This window comes from Rattus norvegicus, chromosome 2, assembly GCF_021556685.1.
Source record: "Rattus norvegicus strain SHRSP/BbbUtx chromosome 2, alternate assembly SHRSP_T2T, whole genome shotgun sequence".
In the NCBI taxonomy this organism is placed as follows: Eukaryota; Metazoa; Chordata; class Mammalia; order Rodentia; family Muridae; genus Rattus; species Rattus norvegicus.
In genome coordinates this window covers 103,218,875-103,238,323 of record NC_141535.1, presented here as the reverse complement: position 1 = coordinate 103,238,323, position 19,449 = coordinate 103,218,875, and the positions used below count along the sequence as shown (strand labels likewise).

The 19,449-nt window shown below is 39.4% G+C and overlaps 1 protein-coding gene across 4 annotated transcripts in view; it reads right to left on the bottom strand.

Moving 5' to 3' along the window:
* Window positions 1-19,449, bottom strand: part of Dnajc5b (DnaJ heat shock protein family (Hsp40) member C5 beta) — a 93,038-nt gene that overhangs the window by 42,595 nt on the left and 30,994 nt on the right. For all 4 annotated transcript variants that reach the window (XM_087630553.1, XM_087630569.1, XM_087630560.1 and 1 more), the window contains 1 exon segment: window positions 14,523-14,649. In XM_087630553.1, coding sequence (XP_087486679.1) covers window positions 14,523-14,641 — 119 coding nt within the window. In that variant the 5' untranslated portion in view covers window positions 14,642-14,649.

The following is a 19,449-nucleotide window of genomic DNA, read 5'->3' as shown; positions in this document are numbered from 1 at the left end:
TCCACACCTATGGCTAAAAACCATATGAGAAGAGGTACTGTATAGGAGACTCACACAGTGACCCTGATCTGAGTTTCTGGTTCTGTAGGTCTGGAGTTTCTATATGGTGGTAGAAGTTGCACATCTGATTCAGCTGTATGCTGAAGTCAGAATCATTGCTTTTGTAGTTTGGGAAATTCAGTTGGTTATATTAATCTTACAATTTTATAAGAATGTATAAGATTTAATAGAATTTTTATGTTTTATATTTGTAGTGTAAAGTTAGCAGTTAGTTTAACCTGATATAGGAATTGATGTCTTGTTTTCTCTTATAAAGGATCTAATGACATTCAATCTGAAAGCCATTGCTCCACCTACATTCCCACTTCAGACTCCCACGTCAGATCCTGGACTGCTCCTACAGCCTCATCTCTTTACTCAGAGTGCACACATATCGCCTCTAATGTGACCACAGTAACACAAACACACCCATGACTTTTGAGTCCCATGTTTGCTTAGTAGGACCCCCACGTCCTACTCACCTATCCTCACTTCCTGCAGTCTCTCTATAACTTGTATGCTCTGTAGTCAGTTCAGCTGTCCACCCTAATTTGTAAGTGGCCAGCTCAAGGACTTAATCCTGAAGGAGAACCTAGGCCACATAGAGAAACAGAGTGAGCCCAGCTCTCTATGGGAGGGTGAAACAGAAAGCAGGTCCCTGCACATGGCATCTGTTTGCTGGTGTGAGACCTGGTGTCTCCTTGACTCTCTTCATTTTCTTATCTGTTCCATTTTGGATCATCTTAGCCTACATTTGAGGTCCATGAAGTGTTTCTTCTGCATCCTCAGATCTCACATTGAGCCATTCTACTAAATTTTTCAATGAAGTATTGAATTTTCCATCCCAGGATTTGTTTGACTCATTTTGTGGTTTTGTTTTCTTTATTGACATTCTTTATTTGATGATTCATTATTCCCACCCTTTCCTTTCATTCTTTAGACACCATTTTCCTGAGCCTTAGTGAATTTCAACGAGCTGATTTAGGGTTTTCATTGGGCTGTTAGGTCCACAGTCAGAGCTTCCTAAGATCTAAAATCATTCTGATTTAGTCTTTGAAAATTTCATGCATATACACAATGTATTTTGAACATAGACACACGGACTACCTCCCATGAACTCCCCCAGGACCCTCCACTTCAATCCATCTCTCTCCCAATGTCATGTCCTCTGTTGTCGTTGTCATTGTTGTTGTCATTGCTATTATTTTATACTGAGTCTACTTAGTGCTGAGATATGAGCCTGGTGTGAGAGCATCCAGTGGGGCAGGGGCAACCTCCTAGTAGCCACAAAGAAAAGTGCTTCCTACCTCAGCAGCCATCAACTAGCAACAGCTCCTGGGCTTGGGATGGAGATTAAGAAAACTTTCTCCCATCCACACTAAAGTGTTGACTGGCTTAACTTTGTTCAAATCTTGTGTAAGTAACTATGCCTTACATGAGTTTATGTGAGCAGCAGGCGTGGCACATCTAGAAGACAGTAAGTCACAGCTCTCCTAAGTCACAGCTCTCCTATATCACAACTCCCTTATGTCACAGCTCTCCTAAGTCACAGCTCTCCTAAGTCAGAGATCTCCTAAGTCACAGCTCCCCTATGTCACAACTCTCCTAAGTCACAGCTCTCCTATGTTATAGATCCCCTATATCACAGCTCTCCTATGTTATAGATCCCCTATATCACAGCTCTCCTATGTTACAGCGTTCCTCTGTCACAGGTCTCCCAAGTCACAGCTCTCCCAAATCACAGTTCCCCTATGTCACAGCTCTCCCAAGTCACAGCTCCCCTATGTCACAGCTCCCCTATGTCACAGCTCTCCTATATCACAGCTCTCCTATATCACAGCTCTCCCAAGTCACAGCTCTCCTCCCCATCCTCTGACTGAATTTTCCCTGTGTCCAATTTCCTTTGAAATTGGATATTGTCAGCAACTCAACAAACCATACTCTCTCCTTCCCTGGGGTTTTGGTTGTTACTATTATTGGTTAAAGTCAGTTTTCTGACCAAATTTGTAAGTTTGTATGCACAGACATACTAATCAGGTAAAAGATTAGACATGGAATTCTTTATATACCTAGAACTAGACTTTTCTCAATCCTTGCAGATGGTCTTGTGTGTGTTAGACATACCTTTGACCCTCATCTAGACAGTTTACATCTCTGCCTATCCTGCTTGCTCAGAACTTGAAATCAGTTACAAGTGAGAGGCAAGGCCTTCATGGATCTTTTAAAAGTGTGAGCACAACTTTAGGCTTGAGAGTGGCTTCTGGTTAATAAAGACCATGCATGACATGATACAACTTTCCAGAGTCTTATTCCCTTGACAGCCTCATTCTCAACATTTCCTTCCACGATTCTTAGTGAATCCACTTTTTGTTCCTGCTGCCTCTATTGCCCAGGGAGGCAGTGACATCAGCTGCCTACAAATATCCCCACAGCCTTCATGTTTCATCCCCTTAACTGTTTTAACCAGATTTGGTTAAGCCTTCAGTCACTAAACAAATCAACCAAGAACACTTCTTTGCCAACAATATTTTTTCTGATCATTCTGGTACCCAATTTGATAGTGGTAATTAGAATGATGTGAAGTTCTTTCAAGGTTACTGCTGACCAGAGGAGCAAGGGCTGGGGTGGTAGCTCTGTTGGCAAAGTTTGTCCCTTCCAATCACAAGAATCTAGGTTTACCTCCAGAAACAACAGAAAACAAGAACAAACCCTGGGTCTCATTGGTGCCTACTACTTACTAATCCTCCTATTAATAATCCTCCTATTAATAATCCTCCTATTACTAATCTTACTAGTAATCTTCCTACTCATAATCCTAGCCCCAAGGAAAAGAGACACCTGGAACTCACTCACTAGTTTACTTGCTAACTTGTAGGTTGGTGAGAGACTAACTCATAAAATAGGAGATATTCGGGCATCTCCATTCTCACATGCAAATAAATGCCTCTTGATTTTGACAAGAACTCCATTAATTTCCAGACTCTATAAAATTTGATCCTGATAATTCTTGACATATTTCAGCTCCTTTCATGAGGAACTGGGCTATTTTTCATAAACATTTCCATTTATTGTTAGTTTTAAAATTTATACAAGTAATAAAATACAGGAGATTCTATAGAAAATATATCAGTGAATGTATAATTTTATTGTTTCCCCTTTTGTTTCAAGAATAACAGTAACAACAGAAAGGCCAGGAGTGGTAGTGTATGCCAGCCCTTGAGAGGCTGAGGCAAGGTGATTGTAAATTCAAGCATTCATAAGCTATCCATCAAGATTCTGTCTCAACAACAACAGAAACAAACTGACTGACAGACACAAAACAACCTTACAAGTCTTGCACAGTCTTCAGTGGGTCAAACATTTTTGTTCCCTCCTCTGCTGGTGCCCATCTGATTCTTCCCATCAAGCATTAAACCATTTGGCTGGATGCCTGATGCATGAGTTCTTACAAAGACAAGAATTTTTTTTTCACTGACTTATTTGTTTACAATTTTGTGCTTGTATTTATCCTTAGATCATACAAAATGCTCCCTTCTAGATCTACTGCTATAATGATTGGATGCACAGCCCATCCCATGAACATTAGAAGCTACTTAAAACCCAGTGAAGAAACAGATCCTAGTAACTGAGGTAAGCCTTGAGGCACTAACAGTGGGTCCATTTCCCCTCCCCCTCCTCAATGTGAGGCTCTCGGCTCACTCTAGATTCATTTAAGAACCCTTTATTTCATTCCTAACTTTCCTTCCCAGACACCAAGCTTACTCTGTCCTCTACTGTAGCTCATCTCTCAGACTGTGCTCTTCAGAATCATGGGGGGGGAGGGGCACTAATGTCAGCACAGCAGTTAAAAGAAGGGACAGTAGAGATGGGTCAGTGAATAAATAATCAAGCATGAAGACCCAAGTGTGGATCACCAGCACCCACATAGAAAGCTAAGAATGGCTGCTGGAGTCTCAGCTCTATGTGTGGCATGATGACCACCAGCTTAGCTCCAGTCTCACCGATCAACTCTACCTGATCAACTCTACCTCAAGGAACTAAAACAATAGGTGACAGACCAGGACAACTGGCATCCTCCACTAACCTGCATGGGCAAGGGCATTCCATATAAACATATACATCACACAAAATGCCCTCATACACACACACACACACACACACACACACACACGCACAGTGGGGGAATAATAGACTTGAGGGAGACTAGCCATGTACAAGGATCTGTTCCACAGCCTTGAGGCTAGACAGCTACTTAGTCTGCCTTTCTCAGTTTGTTCTTATTAGCATGTACGATAAGAAGATATAAAGACAAAATAGAATGGTGAATGGAAGTCACAGAACACAGTGCTTGGCATACAATGTGCTTTCCACAAATGCTGATATTAGTGACTGACTGGCTGTGGATATATCTTCTGGCTTTTATTTGACCACCCTCAATATAAACTGGCCTTTACTGTATTGAAATAAAGACTGTATTCATTTTTATAGGGGAAACTATCTCTAATCTCTAGCATAGATTCCTACTTTCTCTCCTTCAAAGCTCTTGACTCAATAGTAAAAATCCACTTTTATGGCTATCAATTATATTTTCTGCAATTTTTTCTCTATCATCTAGCAAGGTATGTAGAATAGCAACGAATGATGGGAAGTATTTGGTTTTAATTAATATAATCTCTGCTCTTCTCTACTAATCACCAGAGCCTCCCATTTGTCTGTCATTGAGTGTGCAGATTATAGAGTTCCTTTTGTTTAAAGAAGCTCACCATGCAAAACAAATTTAGCAAGGCACTTATTCCATAATGAGCAAAATCGGGCATAAAATCAGTGAGACCATGATGAGAGGAAACGAGGTTCACACTGGTGAAAAATAAAATATGCCCCCCAGTAAAACATAAACAAACATGTGATAAGGAATAAATACTGAGTGAGTAGAAATGTCATTGATTGTAATGATCTCAGTGCTGAGGAAAGAAAGGTTGGTGCTCCATGAAGAGTCAAGAGGATGAAATAGATGAAGATATTCAAGAGAAGGGAGGTCACACAGCCACCTGGAAAACATCTCCAACATGGCCTTACACACTTCTCAGTGGAAGGTTTTAGAACTCAGGAAACAAATTAGTGCCTGATACAGATTAATTTCAATTAATCTTGTGAGCTTGAATCATCCCTCTGCCTTGTAAATATTTACAAATCTTCCATTAGCTATGCATTCCCCTGACAGTAACTCTTTATTCATAAGCAGCCTCTCTTTTTACCTGTAATTGCTAATAAAGATGAGCAAAAACATCACAGATTGGGGTTGCCACAGAAATGATACTCTTCCTGCTCCTTGTGAAACTAGCAATTTCCTCATTTTGGTTCACTCAGGAGACTCGTTATTTCAAATTCTGGGTAATTTTTCCAGAAAGTTCCATGCAGCCATGAATGAAATAGAAGTACCTGCTGCTTTGTCAACAAGAGGTTAAACTTGTCCACAAAGCACAGGGATTTAAGTGATGATACGTAGGGTGTATAAAACCAATTTTCTCTAATTTGGTGGTCCTCCGAGGAACTAAGAAAGAGCTAGATCTATGTGTAATTTCAAATCAGTGGACCAATATTTTGTTAGGCGCTTGTCCAGACATGCCATAGACATGTATTGTTTTTAATTTCTTAACCTTATTTCTGTATATTTTTTAAAGTATAAACATTGGTGTAAATCAAAAATAATATTTATGGCCGCAGAACTGGCTCAGCAGTTAAGAGCACTTACTGCTCTTGTAGAAGACCTGGGTTGGCTTCCCAGCAGCCACATGGCTCATAACCACCTATAACTTGAGTTCCAAGAGATCCAGTGTCCTCTTCTGAGGGCATGCACATAGTGCACTTACATACACTCAGCCATGCACATGTACACAAACTAAACATTTTATGTAACCTATAAAAGTGATGCAACCTATTTATGTAACCAATAAGATTTTGTTGCTTTTTTGTTTGAGACAGGATCTAGAAATCACTATGTGATTTGGGCTCCTCTTGAGTTCACAGCATTCTTTCTACCTCCTATCGCCAAATAGGACTACAGGTGTGAGGCACACCACAGCAGCATGTGAGACCTTGCACACCTGAAACTTACAGGGTCTAACTTGGCTCTGTGTCCTTTCCCTCATCCTTTGTTTGCATCTCACTTGAAAGTCTGGAGTCACAGAAAATGTACTGTGTCCCAAACAGAAGCCAAGGCCTTTCCTTGTCCATCTGCATTTGCTGGGCCAGTTGACTACTTCTCATTCAGCAAGATGATTAAATATATCATTTGAGAAATGGTTTTGAAAAGCTGAAAATAAAAACACAATCAAGGAAAGAGCAGCCAGAACCACACAATCAGAATATACTTGCTGATCACTTCACTTTTTCTTTCTGCAAATGTTAGCACGGGGGTGGGGGTGGGAGCACAGTGGGAGAGGCAGTACCCCCCTCAAGAACACTGATGGAGTGGGAGGTGCAGAAAGGAAAAAGGTGGATGAGGTGCCTGATGGGACAGGACAGCAAGGCATGGAGCATTTATGAACTCCTCTGTTTCATAGGAAAGGAAGCTGCTGAGCACCTCATAGGTAGGGAGGTCTAGTCTGCTCCTTTTCTCTCTTTCCATTCTTTTTCTAACCCCTTCAGTTGCATTCTAACTCCTTTTGCTTGGTAATTCCTTAAAATAAATTTGAGAAAATTATTATTTTTAACTTTGTATGAAAAAGCTATGAAATATGCAAAGTATATGATTTTCACAATACTATGAGCACTAGTGTGCTAAAATAAACAGTTGGAATGCTCACTTATTCATTAATTCATTCATTCACTAACTAAGCTCATATGCTAATTGTATCAATGTAAAGAGAGACTCTAATCATGTATGCAATGTGTTTTGAGCAGCAGTAGATGGCAAATTTACCCAATTCGAGTTATTCAGGTTGCCTTGCTGTAGAACTGTGTGGTTGGATGACATCTTTGAGTCTTTGCGCACATTCTCGTTACTCACTGCTAGAAATGTAACCTGTGAGGGCACTTTTGGAAAGTCAATGCAACAGCCTCGACAAAGGAATCTAATCTGCCACCCACACGGATTTCTATCAAATGAGAACATGTTGAATGATTGGGAGAGACTTGAAGATGCCTACCTGAATGTATTTAACTAAAATCTGGAAAAGGATCAATCTAAATGAAAGAACAAGGAATGATGACCTTGGCCTAGGTCAAGACTCATCTGTCAGAGAGGATTAGGATTCTGCTAACAGTCCCATAGAAAAATTAGAGCTGGCCCTTAAGGGGGCTCAACAGAATATGAGAAGAGGAGGATTTCAACCTTCATACCTCCTGGTGTCCACTACCAGGGATTAATGGCTCAACCCTCAACAGTACATGAGACTTCTGGACCAGAGTAGTCAGAGAACTTGAAGGCCAGTGTGGTTATTAAGGAGCTGCTGCACCTGCCTGTCATGCATGGGTGATGCAGAACAGATGCAGGGTAGCTGTATCCAAATGAGCGGCAGGGGAGCTGAAGTGGCAGACCAGAGCCAGGGTTGGATATCGCAGTAGCCATGGACATACTGAGCCATTGATATCACTGGTAGGGTGAGAACTTGACTTGGAGAAACCACTCGATGGGAAGAATCTAGTTCTTTGGTTCCATAGACTTTCTCAGCAGAGACTCTGGGAATACCTCAGGTGATAGAAACTAACTCAATGTAATGATTTGTATATGGTTGGCCCAGGGAGTGGCACTATTAGATGTGTGACCCGGTTGGAGTAGGTGCATCGCTATGGGTGTGGACTTTAAGACCCTCATCCTAACTTCCTGAAAGCCAGTATTCTGCTAGTAGCCTATAGATGAAGATGAAGAATTCTCAGTTGCTCCTGCACCATGCATGCTTGGATGTCATCCTGACTTGATGATAATGGACTGAACCTCTGAGCCTGTAAGCAGCCCCAATTAATGTTGTTCTTTTAAGAATTGCCTTGGTCATAGTGTCTGTTCACAGCAGTAAAGGCCTATCTAAGATACTCAAGCTCTTGATTTAGTTGAAAGGGTCAGTTGAAAATCCCCAACTCCTCATTTCAAGTCCTTATTTACTCCTCAGTTGTCTACCACCCCACATTTCACTACATCTTTCCCTCTTTCTTCACCAGCTTCATTCAGGAGCTTCCTAAGACCTTTGTTGACTCAGAGAAACTAAGTCAGGAAGGCAAAACCTGCTAATGTAAAGTTAGAACAATTGATAGGAAAATAGATCAGCCTTTGACCTTCTGGAACCTGAGCATTTTACTAGAGCCTTCTTCCAACAATACATTAAGTAGGTGGTAAGACTTCTAAGCTTGAAATAACAAGAAAAGACATTTCTCATCTCATGCGAACACTGGTAAGGATGAAATGACTTTGCCCATCAGTAGGAAGAGTAGATTAAATGACCTTGGATGCTGATGTCTTTAGAATGAGCACTGCAGTACTAAAGACAGTTTATTCCTTACTGAGAGTGCCAGGAGAGATCCTATGAGTTTCATTCTATGATAAGTCACTTTAGATACAACCTAAAATTCACCTTGTGTGAGCTGGATAAATGGTCTTTGAACAGTAGAACCAAGTGGCAGGCTAATTTTAGAATGAGAAGAATGATGAGGACATTCGCTCAGTTCCCATTGTGCTTTTTCACAAAGGGGTTAATGTACTTTGAGAAAATGGCTTCATTCTTTCTACGAACTCCCAACAAGGCATGAGCTTAAGTAGTTTACAGACTGACACACTAAAAGCCTTCCTATTGTCACTTTCCCCTACTGTCCTTTGAGGTAGTAGGGAATGCTACTAGAACAGTTACTTAATGAAGCATAGTTGAATTTCAGAAATTGAAAAGAAAAGACATTTCACAGGCCCTATGATGGATTTATCCATAGACACCAGAGAGATTTATGTGGTCTTTGAAGCAGCTACTTATGGTAATTCTCTAAAGGCATAAAGGACTGAAGGTGCCAAAAATCTTCTTCTCAATTTTGTATACCACCCTTAAAACATCTCCTTTTCCTATACACACTTGCCCTTGTTTATTGGCACTGGCTATCTGTAATTTCAGATCCCTAATCAGAAACAACCAAAATTGAATAAACAAGTGGTTTATTTGCATAATGTGGATCTTTGTGTCAGGAATTTGGAGTCAGAACACACAATTGGGAAAAGAATGGAAACCAAGACTATTTTACTTCTTCCACTTTTCCCTAACTTTCTGTGGCAATGAAGTTTCCCTCCATGAGAAGCTCAAATACTGTTCAAAAAGACAGCCTTGAGGAGTGACCCCTAAGTAGTTACCCTTTTTGCTGATGTGAGGAAAAAAATACCTGACAAATAGTAACTTGAGAGGAAGAGCTCGTTTTGGCTTACCACTTGGTAGGATTCCATCAATCCTGGCAGGGAATACATGATGGCAGAAGTATGAGGTGGTTGGTTCCATTGACCTGCACCCAGAAGTCAGTGAGTGGACAGAAAGTAGTGCAGGACTATATAACCTCAAGGACCACCTCTAATGACACACTCCCTCCACCTCTGCTCCACTTCTTAAAAGGTCTATGACCTTCCAAAACAATGCCACTAGATGTGGACCAACTTTTTCAAACATAAAAACTATTGGGCACATTTCACACTAAAACCATGACTGCCAACAGAAACTTGATGAACTCATGGCACATCTGTACCTTGGCAGTAAAGAGTAAGAGCCTTTGGGAGCTGGTTATTGTTGGGATTTGTTGCTAAAATGTAATGAATGAAATGAGATGGATAGTGTATTCAAACTATTCAAGGAAAGAAACATATGTCCTTGCTACCGACAGTCCATCTTATGTTAAGGATTAAGTCTTTTTCTAATTTTCTTTCTTTTGTTTTGTTTTGTTTCTGTTTGCTACTTCTTCCCCCATTTTCTATTTTTTTGTCTTCCTGTGAGATATCTGAGCATTTTTTAGGATTACATGTTGTTCTATTTTGTAGTGTTATTACATAGTTATCTTAGTCATTTGTGGTGGGTGCCTTCTATTGGTCTGTGAATATATTGGTATCAGTGTTTTCTGATTTTAGTAAAGTATGTAAATTTTCCTGCCATCCAGGATGTTCAAGTACCACGTGGTGATATAACTTTGGGTCCAGCAGTCCATACGGTAGGAAGCCCACTGAGAGGGTAGTCTTATTTTACCTAGACCTCAACTTTCTCCACTGTTCTTTCTTCATTGCATGACATTCACTTTGTAATTTCCTGTATTTTGAAAAGCTTCTTCAAGTACTTACTCTTTTAATTTTTTGTGTGTGCTTGCATATGTAGCATAGATTGTATGTATGTGTGTGTGCACATTTGTGTGGGCACACACAAATTTATGTCATACTCTAAAGAATAGATCTACCAGTGCCAAATTCCTCTGGATGTCTTTTGTCTGTGTATTTCTTAACTTCCTTAACGTCCCCCTGATAGCTGAAATACAAATTTTTGAGATGCCATATTTGCAATTCTCCCTCCCTCCTTGAGAAATGCTGTGTCCAATTTCTTGCAGATCTGTTGCTTCAGGCCTGTCACTCAAGTGGCTGTTGCCCAGTAGATAGGATGATGGGTTTTCTCTATTTTCAAGTCTTTTTCTTTGTTTTAGTTTTTAAAAGTTTAATGATGTTGTGTTTGGGTTAGATTTCTTTTGCTAGCCTATTCAGATTCACTTGTGTTCTTATAACTATAGTTTGTGGGTTTTGGCTAAATTTGGGTAGATTTAATTCAGTCATTAATTCCCCAAGTACTTTCTCAGTCTGTACTCTGTCTCTTCTTTCCGAGGAGACTCCTATGCCATGCAACAATCTGTTAGTAAGCCATGGATGTCTAAAGTTTGATTATTTTCAATGTATTGTCTCTCTGTTGTTCATACTGGGTAAATTTTACTGGTTCTTCCTGAACTTCAGTGACTCTTTTCTAAGCCCTTCCCACAGTTACTGAACTCAGCCTGTTAGCACGGTTTCTGGTACTTCTCCATTGTACATCCACTTGGTTCTTTTGCTATGAGCTTTCTTTCCTGTGATTGTTTTTTTGCAGCTTCATTTGTTTGTGTTGAGTTCTTTCCTACACCCCTATGGTTTTACTTTCAATACTCAGCAGATAATTCCAATATCTGTCTCCAGTCAGTATGGGAGTCAGCTGATGACCTTTCTCATTCAAGTTGTGACTCTCTTAGTTCTTTTTATGATAGGTGATTAAAACATATCTGGATATCTTGACTGGAGATATTTGGGCTCTATCTATTATAATAGTCACCTGCTTAGGTTTAACATGTAGGGCTCAGCTTATGTTTGCAGGTGATTACAATAAGCATCTGATTTTCATAGCCTCTATGGTGCTATTTTGATGATGTATTAGTTTTTTCTCCCTATGAGTCTTTCTTCTATAACATTTAAAGTTTTTATTTTTATTTTATGTGTATGGGTGTTCTGCATGCATGTATGTCTGTGTACCAGATGTATGCCTGCTGGGGGCACTGAGGTGAGAAAAGGGCATTGAATCCACGCAACTAGAGTTATAGCCAGTTGTGAGTTTTCATGTGGATCATGGAAACTGGACCTTTGTCTTCTGGAAGAGCAGACAATGATCTTAACTGCCATTGCTCCACCCTTCCACGAGCCTTTCAGCATTCTTTATAGTACCCAGAAAACTGAGAGGGACTCCATTTTGACTAAGTGCTTAGTCAAATTTGACTATTTTTAATGTATTGTCTCTCTGTTGTTCATACTGGGTAAATTTTACTGGTTCATCCTGAACTTCTTTTCTAAGCCCTTCCCACAGTTACTGAACTCAACCTGTTAGCATGGTAGAGTGATTGGTAAGATTGTCAACTGACAATCTTTCTAGTACACAGGACTTGTTCTGATGGCTGAGGCATGGAAGGGTCATACGATGTTTTATGGCTGCCACTCCTTTAATTCTGAGGTCACTAGCCCATTCACCTCGTTCTAGCTCTCAGATTTCTCTTAGTTGCCTCTTGTATCATTTTCAAGAATTTCAGCCAAACCTATCAAGAGGTACAGTGAGAGATAAGTCTACTCCATCCTGCCCGGTCTGGAAGTTCTACCTGCTCATGAGCTTTCTTTAGAAAAGTATACAAGAAATTAATAACATTATTTCCCATGAGGAGATGAACTGGAACATGTATTTATCCAAATGAATATATTATTTAATATCTATCAGAAATTTTGAATAAAGATAAAAGAAGAAATTTTCTAAGTTGATCTTGTTTTCAAGAGGACAAGCAAAAGATCCTGAGAGATCATTTAACAGTTGGTAATTTTATCATTTCTCAGTGACCTGAGGTCAAACAACATATGGATCAACAGTTGGTAATTTTATTACATCTCACTGGCTTTAAGCTCGCTATGTTGTCACTGTTTCAATGCAGACCTCTGAATATAGGAATAATATTCTCAGTGGATTTTCAGCCTGCTCCTGCATTTTGAATAACTTGCAGAATACAAATGTCTAATTTAGGTAGAAGAAGATGCTCTGGGTTGCATGCTAGTGCCCTAATCAGCTGAAAAATAATATTTGTATGACATTAAAACAAAATTAATGGCAAGACACTGATTACATGAAAAGATTTTATGTTGTGATTATTAAACTTGCAAGCAGCACGGCATAATTAATGCTGTAATTAGGATATGACCTGAAATCTCAGCTTCCAAAATTAATAAAGGCAATTAAAAGTCACATTTGTAAATTGAGCTTTAAGAATGGCAAGGAAGTTTGGTATAGCCTCTTTACTCCTCATTTTGGAGGACATTTTTATTGTTACTAAGCCTAAAGTGCAACTGTTCTCATTCCCATCCCCAAGGACCTCACAACAGTGGTCTGAAGCCTTAAGCAAAGTTCAAAAATGTTCCGACTAGGCTGCTCATCAGATGTGGTTCGGGCCACTCCTGGGCACATTTATGAAGCTCTAGTGCCAAATAAATCCTTCTCTGCCCCCAGCACTCCAGGTGAAACATGTGTTACAAGATCTACATCGCCTTACACAGCGTCCACCACTTTCAAACAATGGACCGAATGGCAAACAAATGGCAGCCTGAAGGACTGTCACTTGCATAAGCTCCCATAGTTTATCACATGGTAAAGCTCAAGGCCAAAGGAGGTCTCATTTAATAAAATTGGAGATATCAATAAATATTGGTAGGCTGCTGATTTCACAAAACCGAGTCTGAAATCCTTCCTCAATCCCTTATACCAAAATACCTGAAGGATCAAAGAGTGAATGTCAAAGCAAATCACTAATGTACTAAAAGGAGAAGGAAGTTGATACATTTACAATACTGTAATTGAGGGAGGCATTTTAGCCTTGACAAATAGGACAAAGACGTTACAACAATTACTAACAATTTGTCTATTTTGAAAAATGTTAAATTCCATACATTAAAAAAAAAGAATTATAAGCTTTTAAAAAAAACTCAGTTCACTTGGGGATTTAGCTCAGTGCTAGAGCACTTGACCTAACAAGCACAAGGCCCTGGGTTCAGTCCTCAGCTCCGGGAAAAAACAAACAAACAAACACACAAACAAAAAACAGTTCAAGACAGAACCAAGTATATACTAATTAAAATTATCATGTTTTGATTCATTTTGGCTTATAATTTTGCTTACTCTTCTATTAGGAAACAATTGGAAACACATACTGTGATTTAGTTCTTTAGAAAGAAACTAAAGTAACTTTCACGTTAAATAATCAATGCTTGTAAAATGACTAAACACAGTGAGAATAACCATAGTCTACAACCATGAAAATGGGATATTTAGTAACATGGAGATATTTTCATTACAGTATTTAGGAGAAAGAAAGATGGGTGGAAACTAAAGGCAGTTTAATCCTTTACTGTCTTATCTACACAGCAAAGGATGAAGGAGACAAACTCTCCATAAAAATTATTTAAAGGTTAAAGTTAAAGATGCATATTATCTTCATTTTGATGGTTTAAAATTAGCAAAGTATTTTATACTTGATATGTATTTTTAGAATTTTAAATAAAATACTTCAGTTTTCCCTTACAGTGACTCTTAGAAGCAAGTCAGCTATAAAAAGAGCAAAACTAAAGGCCAGTGTAGTTGACAGTACAGCGTGTGACAAACCTTTATGCCAGATCTAGTGATGGCATGCCACATGGGTTAAAGTTCAGCTATTAATTTGCTTAGGTTTCTGCCCTCCTCCTTCCTAACGACTCCCTCTCCCCAGTCTAGATCACTAACTGCCCTTTCCTTAGGCCAGGCACCATACAGCAATTCTTTCAAAAATCGCTGTTATCCCTAACTGCTCTGAACAGTCAACATTACAGGGGAGGAAACAGGAGTCCAGTTCAGATCAGCTGGTCTTGGCAAGAAGCTTATGTTTTTAATTTGGTACCGCTTGCCAGTCACCAGAAACCACCAGCAGTAGCAGGAACTGTCCCCACTGAACGTCCATGATACCTGTAGGTTTTCTTAATTTCTTCACATGATGCTCCCTTATGCAGACCAAGGATTTCATACAGACTTTCTCCTGATGTTGACATAGCCCGCTGTCTTTGATTAGGTATGTTACATGCCATTTCTCAATCTGCAAAACCAAAGGTGGAAAAAGAGCCATGAAGATTCTATACTCTGGATCCTACCCCCTAGAAGGGAAGAAAGTTCACGTTTAACACTTAGTTAAAAGACCAGCGTTGTGCCTTGTTGTGCTAGATACAATATGAGGAGAGAAAATGCCAAGAGCTAAAAGTAGTTTCCAGTCAAAGCATGCAGGAAGCCACACAAATGAACATAGCTTTACAGGACTGTTTCAAAAGTATTGTGAATCAACTCTCATAGGTTAAAACCTATAAGTGTTTGTTTGTGTACAATTTGTGTGTCTTTCATTTTTGTATATTTGCCAAGTGATGGGAAGAATCATTCATGTGATTCCTTCTCTACTGGTTGGTGAACTAGATCAGCAGGTAACCATGCTTGCCAGGGTCCTACATGATGAAAAGAGTGAACCCATCCCAACAAGTTGTTATTGTTGTACATGTATGTGTTTTCTGGAACATACATACATACATACATACATACACACACACAATAAATAAATAAATAAATAAATAAATAAATAAATAAATAAATAAATAAATAAATGTTAAAAAGAAAGAAAATACTAGATTCTAAAGCAACGAGATAAGACATTTCAGGAAGGCATTGGGAGATAGGATAGTTGAAAGGTGCTGACACAGCTCCAGGACAGTAGTTCTGCGATGTGGAGTTGGGGAAGCTGAAACTTTATCATTAGATAGAGCCTGGTGGCTCTAATGATAAGAGGCTCACAGCCCTGCCCACAGTCAAGCCCACAGTGCTCACATAACTCAAAGCCTGCTGTAGTTTTCTTTGAGACTGACTCCTCCAGTGGCTCCCTCCAGCAGTGGAGGGAAAATTCATGTCATACCCTACCCTGGGCTCAGAGCTCTATGCTTAGGCACAATCTTGAAGATGTGAACATGGGGATAATCATAAGTCAGAGAGCCTGAGGTAAACCATGCAGCCCCAATGGAAGACACATAGAGGAGGCAGTTACAGAAAGCAGTAAGGTCAGACACTGAAAAGCAGGTGGCAGGAGGCTTGGCTCAGGAAGTAAGAGAACAAGAGGATGCTGTGCCAATAGCAGGACCCAACCTGAATATCTGAGAGCTTTGGAATTAAACCGACCCATCTGTGGAAAGGTGTGAGAACATAGCTGGGTCAAAGTTGCAGAGTTAATGTGACTGGCAGAATCTCTTGGTACACAGAGAAGGAAAGACATGCAATGAACACAGCTCTGAAGACACCTGACACTGGAGCAGGCTTTGCACAAGCTTAATCCGTACAACAGACAAGTCTGCCCATATCCAGTAGATCATCCCTTGCTTGCATCTACCTGGCAGAATCCAACCTTAGAGGACCCTAAAGGAAGCCGCCACAAAACCCCCTTCACTGCAGTTTCTCCTTTACTTTCAGTGGGGTTTTAGCAGTGTTTCTACCTTGTAAATAGACTTTCAAATTTTTGTCATTCCTTCTGATTTTGTTGAAGCATGTCTATTGGTTAATTTTCTTATTGTGTAACAAATGAATGATAAAATCACTTAAGGGAGGAAGACCCATTTGAGGTCACAGAAGTTACAATCTATCATAGCGATGAATTTACCACAGCAGGAGTATGAAGCAGCCAGTCCTTGGCACACACAGTCAGGGAGCAGGGAACCATAACTGCTAATATTAGCTTACTTTCTCCTTTTTATTTAGCCTAGGAACCCTGACCACAGAGAAGTACTGTCCATGCTTAGGGTGGGTATGAAGTCCTGTACGTACACTCCCAGAGACATGTTTCTTAGATGATTCTTTATCCTCTCTAGTTGGTCATAAAGATCATCATCACATGGCATAATCCTTTTATTTCCCTTTCGTGCCCACCCCTTTCCCTTTTACCATACCTTTAGTGATTCCTTGGATTTATCTTTTAAAGGTTTTATATATAACTTGCATTCTTACATTAATTTTGCTTATGCATTTCTCCACTATTGGGAAATTTTTAAGTTCTTGAACTTTCCTCTTCCTCTCTACAATGTTCTTTACTCTTTTTTTCCTTTTATTTCCCCTTTCCTGTCCCCTAAACTCATTCAGCTAAGATGTCTGCATTTACCCTAATGTTCTCTGCCACACGCTCTACTCAAGTTTTGTATTTGCTGTTTTACTGGTATATGACCAGTCTTTAATCAATTTTAAGTATATTTCTATATTTTGTTTAGCTTGATGTTGTTGCTGTAATAGCAGCTTTTCTCCCTGTGGTTGGTACTAGGAATTAAGCACTCACTACGGTGCTCCAATTAAACCGGAGGAGACATCCAAACCAACAGATACCCAAACTACAACACAAAAATGCAAGAAGTATGACAAGGCAAGGCAGTGTGAGTCCCAAAATACCAGATGAATAATGTATGTGCTTACTTATAAAAATAATCAATAACACAAAAGAAGACACAAACAATGAAGGAAGAAAATTCCAGTCCTGAGGAAGAGAACCAGAAACACAGATGAGAGCATCAGCAAAATGGATAAGACATGCAAACTAGACAATCGAGGTGGGGCAAGGGGTGAAAAGAAAGAAAATGTGGACAAGGGAAACAATAAATCAAATAGAAAACAAAGGGCAATTCGTCACCAATAGACCTGATCAAACAGAAGAAAGCATACCAGGGATGGTAAAGATAGAGGGAACACTACATTCAAATATCAATAAAAATTAGCATGGCTGCAAATTTCAGATTCTATTGAATATAAATAGGAGACCATATCTACCCTAGTAATGGTATAGAGGAGGCTGGGATATTTTTTTTAAAACTAGTGGCCTAGGAAATTTAAGGAATCACAGAAATTTCGTCAAGTCTAGGGAAAGAAATGAATATCAAAGCAAACTTTAAAAATAGGCATGACTAGAGAACCTCTCCATGGTACACTGTAGTCAAAATGCCATCAAAACAAAGAAATAACACTAAAAGCTAAGAGAAAATGCTAACTCACAAAAAAAATCAGACTTCTCAGAAAAAATAAATCATCCCAAGCCAAGATATTAGAAAAATATATATTTCAAGCAAATATAGATTTCAAGCTCCAAAGGCCAATAATTTCCAACTGAGATGGCTATGAAAATTTTCTTTTTAAATTTGATAAAGAACTAAGAGTATTTCAACATGAACACAAAATGAAGCACTGTGTAAAATTCCGTAAAGGAATTCTAAATACACACAAGAAAGAAAAATAGTCTCGAGAAAGCAGAATAATTATTGAGAGGAATGTCTGGAGAAAGAAAGCAGGCAACGAATCGTGTTTACAACAGAAAGTCAGCTAAACTTCAGTGTAAATAGGGGAGAAAAAGAACAACCATTTACCCATCTTTTAATTACAAGAATTAGAACACCTCTGTCAACAAAAACTTCAATTTTCATGATCTTGACTCTTGTGATGGCACTGTTAGGAGGTGTGACTTTGTTGGAGGAAGTTTGTCATTGTGGAGGAGGCTTTGAGACCTCCTCCTCAATGCTTGGAAGCCAGTCTTCTCTTAGCTGCCTTCAGAACAAGAGGCAGAAATCTCAGCTCCTTCTCCAGCACCATGTCTGCCTGGACACGGCCATTCTTCCAACTTTGATGGTAAGGGACTGAACCTCTGAACCTGTAATCCAGCCCTAATTAAATGTCCTTTAGAAGTGTTGCCTTGGTCATGGTGTCTGTTCACAGCAGTAAAGCCCTAAGACATAAATCAAAACTAAAACTACTCTGAGCACCCTAGTCAAAATATGTATCATCAAGAAACAAATGACATGAAAAAAATTGTTGACTATAATGTATGGAAAGAGGGGCTCTCATAAGGGATACTGGGTCTATAAAGTGATACAGCCACTATGGAAAGCAATATAGGATCTCCTGAAAACACTAAAAGCAGAAGTTCCATAGGATCCAGTTCCATCATGCCTGGATACAGACCCAGAGGAATCTAAGCATGGACACATGTGGATGTTTTTATGACGCTGTCTATATAGCAGCTGAGATCTGGAACCTAGATGGTCCTCAACAGATAAATTGATAAAGAAAATGTAGTGCAGAAAAATGGAGATTTCATGGGCAAGGGAATGGCTGGAACTAGAGACCATCCATTTTCACAAAATTGCTGCATGCACAGAGACAGTGATTGCCTGCATTCAATTGTATGTGCAATTAAGGTTTCAATGTAGGTAGGGGGCCTGTGACGGAAGAGGAATCAGTCTAGAGCAAGGGGAAAGAAACAAGGATTAGGAAGGGAAAAAAAGACCAAATGTTTCAATTTTTCTTTCAAATAGAATCTATGTTTAATTATTTACACATACATTTATATGGCATGAAAGTAGATGAGGCACTATTTAGAGGAGGAAAGAAAACAGCGAGAAACATCTGAGGGAAGTAATAGAGAACAAAGTACAAAAAGTGATATGTATGCAAGGAAATGACATAATGAAACTGCCTCATGTCTATACTAAATAAATACTAACTAAAAACCATTATAGAGAATCAGGAAAAATGATAATAACAATATGTTCATGATAAATGAAAGGTTTCCATCTTTCTTTAACACACACACACACACACACACACACACACACACACACACACACCAGTGAACCAATGTGAATCAATGAATGTACTAGGGTAAAAAATGATCATTTCAGGACTTTTCAGACAGTCTAAAGAATCCCCAGTGACAATGGTGCCATCTGTGGGAAGTTGAGGAAGCCTTGAGTATGTCATGCTCTGGGTGAATATGTGTGCTGTTGACACGGGTTAGCCATATCAAGGACCCTAGCCTCAAACCCATAGGAATGCC